This window comes from Anneissia japonica, unplaced genomic scaffold, assembly GCF_011630105.1.
Source record: "Anneissia japonica isolate Jap-2015-1 unplaced genomic scaffold, ASM1163010v1 scaffold9668_len1562885_cov226, whole genome shotgun sequence".
Taxonomy (NCBI): domain Eukaryota; kingdom Metazoa; phylum Echinodermata; class Crinoidea; order Comatulida; family Comatulidae; genus Anneissia; species Anneissia japonica.
The window spans coordinates 423787-436975 of NW_022711326.1; the positions used below are offsets into that span (position 1 = coordinate 423787).

General features: G+C 34.8%; 2 protein-coding genes across 4 annotated transcripts in view; one reads left to right on the forward strand and one right to left on the reverse strand.

Annotated features, from left to right (window-relative positions):
* LOC117107364 (ras-related protein Rab-32B-like) overlaps nucleotides 1–3884 on the reverse strand; it is a 13453-nt gene extending 9569 nt beyond the window's left edge. Inside the window, exons 1-4 of the mRNA XM_033249021.1 lie at nucleotides 3640–3884; nucleotides 1636–1640; nucleotides 368–395; nucleotides 140–240 (exon numbers count right to left, since the gene is read on the reverse strand). Of these exons, the coding sequence (XP_033104912.1) occupies nucleotides 140–240; nucleotides 368–395; nucleotides 1636–1640; nucleotides 3640–3715 (210 nt within the window). The 5' untranslated portion in view covers nucleotides 3716–3884. The remainder of the gene's footprint in view (nucleotides 1–139; nucleotides 241–367; nucleotides 396–1635; nucleotides 1641–3639) is intronic.
* A 210-nt stretch (nucleotides 3885–4094) lies between these two features.
* On the forward strand, nucleotides 4095–7827 carry LOC117107389 (ATP synthase subunit s, mitochondrial-like). Of its 3 annotated transcripts, none has more exons than XM_033249053.1 (5): nucleotides 4095–4216; nucleotides 4631–4758; nucleotides 5351–5559; nucleotides 6005–6167; nucleotides 6905–7827. In XM_033249053.1, exons 2-5 carry the CDS (start codon nucleotides 4631–4633, stop codon nucleotides 7095–7097), a joined length of 693 nt encoding a protein of 230 aa, XP_033104944.1. In that variant the 5' UTR covers nucleotides 4095–4216; the 3' UTR covers nucleotides 7098–7827. The 3 variants fall into 3 exon arrangements, with proteins under 3 accessions (XP_033104944.1, XP_033104945.1, XP_033104946.1); XM_033249054.1 differs by lacking the exon at nucleotides 4095–4216 and adding an exon at nucleotides 4260–4419; XM_033249055.1 differs by lacking the exon at nucleotides 4095–4216 and adding an exon at nucleotides 4267–4433.
* Nucleotides 7828–13189: the final 5362 nt, after the last annotated feature.

Here is a 13189-nt window from a genome sequence, read left to right on the forward strand (position 1 = left end):
ATATATATATAATCAGTTGCTTTAATCAGATTTGATAGATAAGATGAAAAAATGATATATATTATTCTAACCATTGATTTTAGATTTCTATATATAAATTGTTGCAAAATTATATTCACAATTAACAAAAAAAATGAACATACCATAGTTGTAGATTTATTTTAGTGTTGTCATTCCATTTTATAGATTTCAGGGCAAAATCCACTCCAATGGTGAGTTTATAATTGGGAGAAAATGTACCTAGAAGATAAAATAAATGTTGTCTTGTTAAGAAAATTTACCCGGATTACCATAGATATTTAGCTAACTAGCCTGTTTAAATGTTACACTGATACTGTGATATGTGAAATAGTTTACATTTACTTACCTTCTGTATATCGGCGTATGATTGAGGTCTGCAATTAAAGGAAATAAATGATTTACTTAATTGTTGTGTAATGTAAAACAAACATCTAAAATTTGTCTTGTTCATTTACTTCCAGAATATTAGAAATTTTCAACTAAGTAACTGTTGTCAATCAATCATTCATCATACCCCACCCTCTTTCCACCCCCACCCACAGTCCTAATTCCAAGTCCAGAGGGGTAAATTACCAACACAACTGGACATCCTGTGAATAGCAGTGTTATTTACTGCAATGTATCTGTTAAACCGGGCACTCACTCCGGTCCCTGAAAGCACTAGAAGACACGATGTATCGTCATTAAAAATGATCAGTTGCGTGCACGTCGTGGCGTTGCATTCTTCATAGAATCGCGTCGGCCGACGACCGTCGGGTGCAGTTGTGCCCAGCTTTAGCAGACGGCAAAATATTTTGTTGTTTAAATTTTTAATTGAAAGCTAACAACTTAACAAAGTGAGCAGTGGCGACGCCAGAGTCTGAAATCTGCGTGGGCAAGTGAGGGGCAACGTAAAATGTTGCTGGGATGAAACCAGGATTTTCCCAACGGGCCTGAAGTGGGCATGGTCAGGCATCACTTAAAATGTTTTGAAAGTGGGAGATGGGCCAAAGCCCCTGAAAGATATGACAATTTAGTAGTTTTAGAGGCTTACTAATTTTATAGGTAGATAGTCTACTAATATGTAGAAAATACATATCATATTTTTTATCCTTACGAATTATGGTTTTTCTTCTTTTTTTGGGGCGAGGGCAAGGAAATTATCTGGGGGAAAGTTCTTCCCCTCACTCCCACCCCATAGCGCTGCCACTGAAAGTAAGCAATCTCAATATTGAATGAATGTCCAAATTTAATAGACCCGTATAACCATCTATATATCTCTGAATTAAATATAATACTAGAAATATCTAGACCCATTAGACTTCCTTGTTAATAATTTTATTTGAGTCATTTCCAAAGTAGAATATTCAATGGTGTTATTATCAGTGATACTAGGTCAGACGGAAGCAGTTTGGAAGTTCAGGCTGATCCAACATCATGGGACCAAGTCCAGTATTCTGTCTAACCAATCACAACCGCAAGTGCTTCCTCACAGGAAAATACACCTATAAATACCATCATCTGTAAACACCATTTCACTGATGTGTTCAATCGATTCAGAAATCCACCAATCAAGAATTTCATGGAAGATAAGAAGCGCAGAGATGGCTATCATCCATTGAAACAAATTCTTACCTTTCCTGCAAGAAAAAGTTAAAAATAATTAAAGTCAATAACTTATTTGGGAAATATAAACTATCTTGCATTTTGATTGTCATTTTTGAAAATTTACTAGCACATTTAATGACTAACAAAATTAACTATTTCACATTATAAATCATAATAGATTAAAGATATTAATACCAGCAAATGCAACATGAGAATTTATACTTCAAACAAAGTGAAATATCATTGACAGTAGGCCTACTAACAAAATAATCTTAATATGTATCGTAATTTTAGTAGTTTGTGAGTGTCAGGCACAAGCCACGTTTACACGGCAGAAGGTCATCATGACGGTCGCGTTTATCTGATGATACTGGTCGTGTAAACGGTGTTAGTGACGAATGTTACTTATCTGATAAAAACGGCCATGTAAACATGGCTTTATATAGTTTTGTCAGTCAGTCTGCAAACGCTTCCCTCGAGTAAATTCTCGAAAAGTAAACAGCAAGAAGTATTATTATTATTTTAATAAGTCTTTATTGAAATAAATATAACCAGGTTTACGCTGCCTTTTGCTATCAGATAATTAATGGTAATACCAATGACCTTGGGTCGAGCTTCTACACGATAAGTTGACTCCGAAAACTACATCGCTTGTACCAGGAATAAAATGATTAGAACTGACCTGAAAAAAATGTGTGCATTGCTGTTTTTTTAAAACTCTTTGCCAAAAAATTCTTAAAATGCATGTATTAAGAAAAGCAAAATTTTTAACTACTACTGCTGTGTTTTGAAATATTTGTAAAAAATAATAATAAATTTGTATTTCACGCTGTTTATTAACAGCAACTTCCATGATGACTGACACAGCTGTTTTGCATAAAGAACATGCGGATGACCAAAGTTAACTAAGCAGCGATATAGATTATTGGAGTTACTGATCCGTATTTGGAGCTAACACTGTTTACATGGCCAGTTAACACCAGATAAATTCCTTTATCACGATGATCTTCTGCAGTGTACATGTGGCTTATGGTGATTAAGTTGTAACAAATGAGTAGGTACAGTATGTGTGTTTTTTGTATTATAGGCCTAATCAAAATAAATAACAAGGTCACAAGTTTCTGACAAGTAGGGGAATTTCTAAAAAATTGGCAGAGTTTCTAATAGTCTTGTGAGCACCGTTGTAAAAACCCATCTCTTGCAAATTTCCAATGTTGCATGTTTTTAGGAAAGTATAATACTGTAAATACTCCAAGTATTGAAATACACACCATTGTGTTGGAATTCAATATTTCGACATTAATTATGTCATCATGACATTATAATTAATTTCTGAATATTGAATCCCAACATGATTTTATATTCTCAGATTAATCAGTGGCACTTTCAGTTTTTGCAGTTCTTGCATGTTTTTAGTGCTGTATTATTGTCTCCCTTGAAGATCTAGTAGTTAAGAGGTATCACTGTGCAGCAATATACAATAGGCAATGTCTATGTCTTTTATACCAATCTTTAATTCTGATTGGCTGTTATTGTAGGTACATATCGGATTAGATATGGATTGGATTTGGACACACCTGGATTAGGACAATAACATCTAATCAGAATTAAGAATTGGTTTTAGTCTGGTGTAACAAAAGCCACTGCCAATAAAACAAGCTGCACACCTCTCTGAAATAGTCTCTCTAACATATCAGGATCAAGTACCTATCAGGATGCAAATAAATGCACTGACAGAACAAGTACATGACCTACAGTTATACTACTTTGTATTAGAATATTAAATAATTTCAATTCTAAAATAATTTAATATTGGTCTGAAAATAAGCTTTAAAATACTGAAAGCTTTTCTTAATCAAATATTTAATAAGATGATTAAGATTGCACTTAATAATTGAAGGTACAGAACTAAATAATTTAACCTCAACCCTTCTCTTATCAATTCTAATCTTTTGTAGCCTAGCCTATTCATATAGCACCATTGGACAATACTCCAGGGTTATGTTGAGGCCTCTTTCCTCATCAACTTACCTACACCAAATTCTCCAATTACAAGAACTTTGTATAGATGTTCTTCAACATTCATTGCATTTTCCTCCGAAGACATGGTTCCTTAAATTTCAATCAAGTATTTTCACTGATCAATCAATCATTTTATTTATAAATTCACCATGGATCTTTGTAAAACCTTTGGTAACATCCCGGTTTCGTCAGATCCTGTGTGTTATCTGTAGTGTTATGTTGTATAGCGAAATCAGTGGAGCAGTCAGCTGATCATCCACGGCCCAAAATAACAATCACGTGATATGCAATGTTTATCTTTTTTTGAGACATACCATTTTTGATGATGGGCAATTTAATTAAACTATTTTTTAAATGTGGGTGTTTAACTGGTGTATTTCATAGAAAATTGTATTGTAATGTAACCAGAATAAAATTTTAAATATTTTTATAGCCATAGTCGTGTAATATGGCGTAGTTTTGTGGATTTAAATTAAGTAATGTAAAATTATCGCCCTTAATTATCGCTCGAAAGTTGAGTTGTTGAGGTGGTGGGATTGTGATATATCTGACCCAAAATGTACTAGGCTAGGCCTAGCTAAGCATAGTAATATGTTTTTGTTTTTTTAAACTAAAAAGCATGCTATTGTATTGATAAGTTGATGGCCGGATCACATACTGAGCATGCTTCATGGCATTGCGTCAATCAAACCCTTCTCTTCTCCCCAAAAATGGGCCCTGGATGGATAAGTTGCCAGGACTGTCGACTCTACTACTACTACTACTAGGCCTAGGTTTAGGCCAGACCTAGTGAGTGGGCCTTGGTAGGTCTAGCCTACCACTAAGTATAAATACTTCATGTCCTCGGGTGTTGAATTCAGTCGGAGCAGAGGCCTAGGCCTATCTTAACTAGACATCTTGTATTGTACCACCATCAACCAGCCCAATAAATAATGGATATGCCTGTCTGTGTCTATAATAATAATATTGTGTTGTGACATTTTTTATTTTGCTTTCACAGATGGCAAAAAAGTGTCTGTTAAGTGTAGCTCAGCTAAGCTGTAGGCTGTCCGCTCCATATCATGGGCTGCTGACCACTCTAACGCAACAACGAGGTCTTTGGGGCATGTTAAACGCCATCTTTAATAAGTGAGAAAATTGTACAAATAATTTTTTCAAGCCAGGAGGCAAAAACAGATTTGATATGCCATATAACTGATTTTTCTAAAACACAAAAAGGATATTTGACCAAAAAACTCGGTACAGTTAATGAGACACAGATTTTTAAATATTTAAAAACTGGGGAAAAAGGGGCGTAACCACCCTTTTTCCACCAGTTTTTAAATATTTAAAAATCTGTATCTCTTTAATTTTTCCTCTAGAGCCTGGCATTTAAGTGAGTTAGTATACAAATACAACATACTGTAGGATTGTTCTAAATTTTTAAAACTATAGTCTGCTGGTTAAACATCAAGGTAGTGAAGTCAGTAAACCCATAATATTAACAAGCAATGGTAATCATTTCCCAATGTTTATTTATTAACAGAATATAATTGTATTTAATTATTATCATAGCACAGGAATGCTTTATTCATTTCTGTTATCTATCTGTGAGTTATTCTTGGTCTACCTCCTTTCTTTTGCATTCTTGATGTGGGGGAGTGACATGAATAGGTATGAAATAATAAAAAATATAATTCATTGTGCCATTCATCATTACTTTATTTTCCTCATTATGTAGGTTTGACCAAAACAGAGTGGATGAAGTCGGACCCGACCGTGCTGCAGCTGAATGGTTGCTCCGTTGTGGCGCAGCTGTAAAATTCAACGGTTATGAAAAATGGAACGATGACTATAACACGTTACCAATGGGAGCAAAAGATCGCTACCGCATCGAAGCTGTTGATGCTACCGACTCTAGTATCATGCACCTTGGTTTTGAATATTTCAGTAAGACTTTTACAACGAATTATATTCAACTAGCATGTTATATCAGTTATTATTTATTTATTATATTTATACATTTCAAATCAAAACCAACAGCAAAAATTAATCGCCACTTACATGCTTGAAAAGGCACAGACAAGATGCAGTTTCTTTCCTAGATTGGCTTCCAAAGTTTTGTTTGGTGTTAATAATATATAAGGAAAGAGAAACAAAACTGCATTTAAGTTTTTTTTTTTAATGACAAAACAATATTGGATTGTTTTTTTTTATTGAATTAATTGTGCCATGAAATGCTGACACATAGGACTGAAAAACATCATAAAGCAAAGTTCATAGAATATTCAAACAATACATAGACTATGATTGATTTATATACATCACATGACTTAGTTATTTGCACTTGAAACTATGATCAAGGGCTTATATTTATGATATGAATATCTTACAGGAGGATTGGAGAAGATGAGGCGTTTGAAACTGCACCATGCAACATATATTACAGATGAAAGTATGCACAAACTAGAAATATTAAAAGACTCTCTTCAAGATCTACAAGTAAGCAGCTGTGGTGACGTATCAGACAAGGGTCTGATATCACTTCATAAGTTAAGGTAAACCATTGGTAAAATATTTGTAGTAGTAAATGATACATTTCTCTGTATGTCACCCTCAATTACTACGCTCCTTAATAAAAATGTCAACCTCCTCACTGACTACACTACTTCATATGGAACGTCGCCCTCTCTGACAACACTATTTTTTACTAAAGGTAACTATCATTAGGCGTATTTGACTGGTCCTTTTCCGAGGAGTGATTTACTACTCGGGGTGTGCTCGCGGTGCTGGTTAAAAACAGCAAGGAGTTTGAGCTGCTCTTGCGACCAGTCGAATATGACGTGCAGTTTAAGTAGAAAGAGCTGCTCAAAACAGACCAGTCAAATACGCCTATTGATATATTCTCAAAATGTCGCCCTCTTTGACAATACTACTTCATAAGCTAACTCCCTATCCAGACTATCAAATTTTATTTGACAAAAACATGTGACATGCCTAAATATGGTCATGATGACATCACATCATGACCACATATAGATCATGACCATATATGCTCAAAAAGAGTTATCCTTGGAATTGCGCTATCATTGTATATATGTGTTTTTAAATGTTCTTGTTGTATTTCATGTGATATGAGATTTTCCGAATAAATTCATTCATTCAAACACAAGATGAGTTTTATTACAACCCCCTAATCCCCTCTAACCCCCTGTCCAAAATATAAATTGTACTGTAATGTGGCTGTTGTTTGTTTAAATTATAACACATTGGTCTTTTAATTTTCAAAATCTAGCAAGCTCCGCTACTTGTTTCTCTGTGATCTTCCTGCAGTCAAGAATATGGATACAGTGTTGAGTACCCTCAGAATTGCATTACCAAACTGTGAGGTACGGTATCTCTCATTGGAGGGAAGGAAGGATCTGCGAAAAGAACTATCCAAAGACAGAGAACTTCTCCGATACATCGAGGAATCAACAGCCAAATGAGGGAAAGATCTCTTAATAGCTTTTCTACAGTGTGCTTTACTTTCAGTGGTGTATCTAGGAGTCTGTAATTGCCGGGGAGGTGGAGGGGGTGTGGGGCGTGAAGTGGCGATGCACTAGCACACAAAATAAGGTGATTTGAGGTGATTTTTTACTACCAGATCATGATTTTTATTTTGGTGGGAAACGGGTGGGGGAGTATTTTTATGGAGGGTGCAACTCAGCTACTGTTTACTTCCAGAATAACCCATTCTAGGAATGTGAACTTGTTTAGGGTACAAAATATAATAGAGCAATAAAATGGGAGTAATATTAAATAGGGTTGTCAGATTATGGACTAATATGACAAAATATGCTCCCTTCAAGAATACTGTGTTCAAAGTGTATGAATCATTAATTAATATAGAACGTTTTTGCAACATTCGTTCTGGTGTGCAGTTTTTGTAGTTGAATAACTACTTTTCGTTGGGAGGCAGAGGGTGTGGTGTGATACTTGTGTGTGGTGTAGCAACATGTAAAAGTGCCTGGCATGACAAAGTGTTGTCATCTACAAGAATTTTATTGTATACCTGTCTTTCTGATAAAAATTCATAGTTTGAATATCACTCACAATAATAAAAACCCAAGACAATTTTTTTATGGCCTCTTAGAATGTATTTTCAAACAGGACATCTTCAATTGCTTTGATGATGCCATTTTTTGTGTTCTTGTGTTAATAAATATCTCAAAAAGAGTTTTGCTTTACTTATTGTTTTAAAAAGTGTGTTCAAAAGTATTAGTGCACTGCACTCTGACACAAAGCGCGAGTACATTAATACAAAAAAAAGGGCTTTAATCTTATTAAGTTGTAGGGAAAAGACATTTTTATCAATATCTTTGCCTTCATTCCTCCAGGATATGAAAAGGTAAAGGTAAGCCTATTGAGAGAGCAGCTTAGCTCAGTCGGCTAATCTGGTGGTAGCCGTTGTGTGTGCGCTGAACCATGGAGACCTGTAGGTCCCTGGTTCAATTCCCATTGTTGCATCTCCCTGTGTTTCAGCTAGAGGGCTGAAATACAAGTTACAATAGCGCAGTCTTTCGGATGAGACGTTTAAGCCGTTGGTCCCATGTGCATTATGGCCCATGTGCATGTTAAAAAAACGCAGTACACTCTTTGGAAAAGAGTAGGGGATTGTCTCCCGGTGTACTGCCCAGTCACCACCAGAGAAGTACGTCCCCACTGGAAATAAGTCTTCTTCTAGACTTTCGTGGGCTATCTTTGGTGTTTACACCGAATAAATCCAATCCAATCCAATTATTGGCGATTACAAGCTCTGAAGCCTGGTTTCAGTACAATTGGTACACGTTATTGCTTACAGCTTTTGGTGATACTGATTGGTTGGTCGAATTGGGAAGCCTTCTTGATTGCGTCTGAAAACACTGTGGCGACAGTATTGCGATTATCACATGTGGCTAGCAAAACATGTTAATTTCGATTAAACGAGTTCGATGAAATGAAACAATTCATCACGGAGATCAAATGAGGTATGTTGTGGCGAAATGGTTTAAGTTGTCGCACAGTAAAGTATTGAGTAAATGAGCTATAAAATATGGGAGCTCAAAAAATTACCTAAAATTCCAAAATTGTTTTTCACTATAGATCAACAGTCCCAAAGTATTAGTTCTGGAAGTGGTTAACAAATTGTTTATTTAACATTATTTTTCATAGTTCATTCTATTAAACAATAATGTATGCACAAATAACTTTGAAAGGCAATTACTCATGAAAATCATGTTTATCTTGACTCTAAGAGTACTGTACTTTCACTTTCCAATAACTTAGGCTGGAAATGTCCAATTTGAATGAATGACCCCACATTTTAAGATCACATACTTAGGTATGTGAAAATACCAATAACTTGAATTTCAATTTTTGCTATAATTATCCATTTTGCCACAACATGCCTCAATCAACTTTAGCTTCCGAGTCAGTAATAGACTGGGCATGGCTTAAGCCTTTTATTCCAAATATGGTATCTCATTTAACGAAATTGAACATGATGCAAAGCAACTGTGTTCAAAGACAAAATGTACGAAAAACCAGTGAAAAACTGAGAACTACTCCGAGGAATGGTCTTCTCATCTAGGAAGACATCTGATAGCTTATATAAAATTAATCTCTGTGGCAATGAGCTAAACTCTGTTTCGAGATATATCTTGTGCATATACTAACTCAGGATTTAAAAGATACTCAAGATATTAAGCGAATATTGATCCACAAGTATAAGAGCAAATATATTAAGTCGAATGTTCCAATGAAGTAAAAAGCAGTCTATTCCGCTCATATAGTGCACTGTACTGTAGTAGACTTTGGGCCAACGACATTTTACGACAACGATACGATACAGATGCGCGCAGTGTTGAAGAATATAAACTATGTGATTATATCCTGTCGTAATCGTGTCTAGTGTAAATGTGGCTTAATATTACAGAGCTTCAAGTATGTTATAACAATACATAGAAAACTCCTTGGTCTGCCTACTGAGGCATGGTGCTATAGTCAAATGTTTGTCTTGAATAATGTACAATTTTTCTATGAATATTACAGAAAAACATGCTGTTATATAATTTTATGTGTAATTGGAAAAGAGTACAAACAATTTAGTTAAAACCGTTTATCAGTACTGCCTTAGAGAATCAGTGCTTCATTCATAATAGATGACAATTCTCAGGGTTTAGTGGATAAAATATCTTTTTTATTTTTATGATGCTCTATTCTGTTTTTTTTTTTCTTGCATTTGTAATGTTCTTTTTTTGTATTTTGAATTTTATATGGCTTTTGATTGCTGAAATAAAGATTTAAATAAAAAAAATTATTAAACATTCCAAAATTGAGAAAACTTCCACTAAGCGGATTGTCCTCTGTTGATCCGACAAGAAAAGGGAACTAAAAAAAGATTGTTTCTGATGGACTACGTTCGAATTACAGCAAACACAGGCCACCTATAACATGACAGATCTAAATACTACTAAAACTAACCCATCCCAGAATTCCTGTTCAGTAAAACACATTAACGTGTAGCGTCGCATCTGTAAAACATATTAATTTCACCTTTTAGAAGCTAAACTTGATGTCTCTTTTGTTTCACACACCGAAGATATATCAGACCTAAATATACAATCGTTTTTAATCGTTTCACTTTATCGTGTTACATAAAGCACATGTTTAGTGGGCTGGCTGACTAAAACGGCCTACGGAGGTACCGTATCATTTTAGTCGGTGTTCGAGTGATTTAGTCGTAGTGCTAGTCGAAGTTCGTTTTAAGAATACGAAAATTGAAATGACATTAGTGGAAAAAGAAGGGCGCCGTGTGCGTCTGGATATACTTAGCTTATACTTTTTTTTTTTGGGTATATGTATGTGTGTATGGGTGTATATGTGTGCATATATGTGTGTGTGTATGTATAATACCGTATGTATATGGTATATGTATGTATATGTATATATGTATATGTATGTATGTTATGTATATATGTATATATATATATATATGTATATAATTATTTATTTGTTTATGTATGTTTTATGTGTATGTATGTGTATATTTGTATTTTTATGAGTAAATTTCTTGTAGTGCTAAATTTGCTTAATTTTTTAGTTTCTGATTGAATATGTTCTATGTATTAATTTAAGACCGAAAATTTTGTTCAAATTTATTTTCTACTGTAGCTCTTTAATGCCTGTAAGATTAGTATATTTGTATTTTTATGAGTAAATTTCTTGTAGTGCTTTGCTTAATTTTTTAGGTTCTGATTGAATATGTTCTGTGTATTAATTTAAGACCGAAAATTTTGTTCAAATGTATTTTCAGTACTGTAGCTCTTTAATGCCTGTAAGATTAGTTTAAGACGTGCTGTGTTTTTCTTATGGATGCACCACTTTTTGTGTGTGCCACCGATGCAAAGGTGCAATTTCGAAATAAATTGATTGATTGATTGAACAGAAGGGCACTCTGAACGTTGGGCACGAAGTATAGAAAACTTGCATGGTTAAAAAGAAGGGCGCCGCCTACGTTGGGCACGATTTCCGCCTCATTTTTACAAAGCGAGTGCTCTCTTGTATTTCTAGTATCTTTGCCGTTAGCAACTTCAGTTTCGTTGGAACGTAATCGCGCGCGCATCGCGGGGTTCTAAGCGCAGAGCGTAGATGCAAGAAAAGAAAGTTCATTGGTTCATTTTTCTATAATCTTTGATCTCGCATCTTGCTCATCTCAACGTGTGTCCGAATTTCTACATGATTTGCTACATTTCCATGATTTTCATTACAAGGTTCTAATTAAAATTAGGCAGTAAGTTATAAGGCAATTATTATGATGTACAGAATTCTTCAACGATGTAGATGCTATCTTACGTTTCTGTTCATTTAAATATACAGACCTGTCACTGGTTAAATCTGTAGACCTAGGTTAGGCCTAGAACCATTAAAAATTGTATTTAAATTAAAACATTAAATTACTCGTATAAATCAAGATCAATAAGTTATCAATCAACCTCCAAAAAATAGGAGACATAAAAATTGTAATAATTTGCAGACACTTAAAATTTTTTCGAATACCAGCCAAATTGAGTTAATGAAATAGGGCCTATAAATTTTAAATACTATACTGAGCATAACAATATTGTTTAATGGGTTTGCCAGCACAGGCATTTTATATTTAAAAAGTGGTTTGTTTTCATTGACTTCTCCATCCAAATTGTGACATTATTGTTCACAGGAATGGAAAGAAAAAACAAAAGAGGAGAATTGGATGTTGCGATGAAGAAAGTAAGACGTTCCGCTTCGAACATTAACAACGAGTTCGATGAAATGAAACAACTCATCACGGAGATCAAATCAACTTTAGGCAGCTTCCGAGTCAGCAATAAAACTTGGCCTAGGCTTAAGCCTCCTATTCCAAATATTATGGTATCTCATTCTAACGAAATTGAACAAGTGACGTCCTTTTCAAGACAAAATGTGCGAAAAGCCACCGAAAAACGGAAAACAACAACTGCGAAGAAAGTGTTATCAACTAATACAGAATTGAGAAAAGTTCCACCAGGCGAGTTGACCTCTGTTGATCCGACGAGGAAAAGCGGACCGCAAAAGTTTGTTTCTGATGGACTACTTTCGAATTACAGCATACACAGGCCACGTGCATCATTTAATGAAAGATCTAAATGTACTACTAGAACTAACCCATCCCAGAATTCCAGTTCAACAAGACACATTAACGCTGAGCAAACCACCAATCTTCGGAGCAACCAATCCCTTGACAGAAATTTTTCGGGAATAGACGCATGTCATCAATCAAAATCGGAATCATTCGGAATCAGTCGCTCATCGAATATGCTATCGGAAATTGATAAATGTTACGATAAAAAAGATTTCTTAGATTCTAATTTACAAGGCAACGATACGCGGCAGTGTTGCCAAGAGCAACGTTCAGATTCTGTTGAAAATAAGCCAAACATAAGCAGTCGATCTTTAACAAGGCTTTCTATAGTTTATATTATTTTTAAAGAACACTTTTTGTGTCAAACCAGGTTCTTGCAGTCTCTAATCATTATCATATCGATCATGGTTTTCCGACTAATTTCTTTATTGTGCAATTCAATAGAACGACAGACTGATTGCCAATTGTTAGGGGGAGCTACAAATCAATGGAACTTTGGTTTGAAGTTTCGACATACGGCACCTCCGCCAACTTAGGGACAGGGGCCTGTACTTCCGTGGTAGGAGGACAAGCCTGTAATAAGCCAGGTTATGCTTAGGCCTACTTTGTGATTAATAACATTTCTGGTAATCAAAGTCAGTAAAACAGTTAACATAATCGTCCGTAGCTTAATAATTCAAATGATTGTAAAAGTTTTCAACGTTTTTTTCACGTGACTTCACTTTCATAAAGATTATTGACATCCTCAGTTGTCTTATTGTTTAAACAACACACAATTCATGATTTCGAAAAATGTCAGCGTAGCAAAACCAATCGTTGTCAGCAGTGTAAAGATAGAGTTATAACAATAAATGTTATATTCACTATATGTAAACTATAATAATATTCACTATATTGATT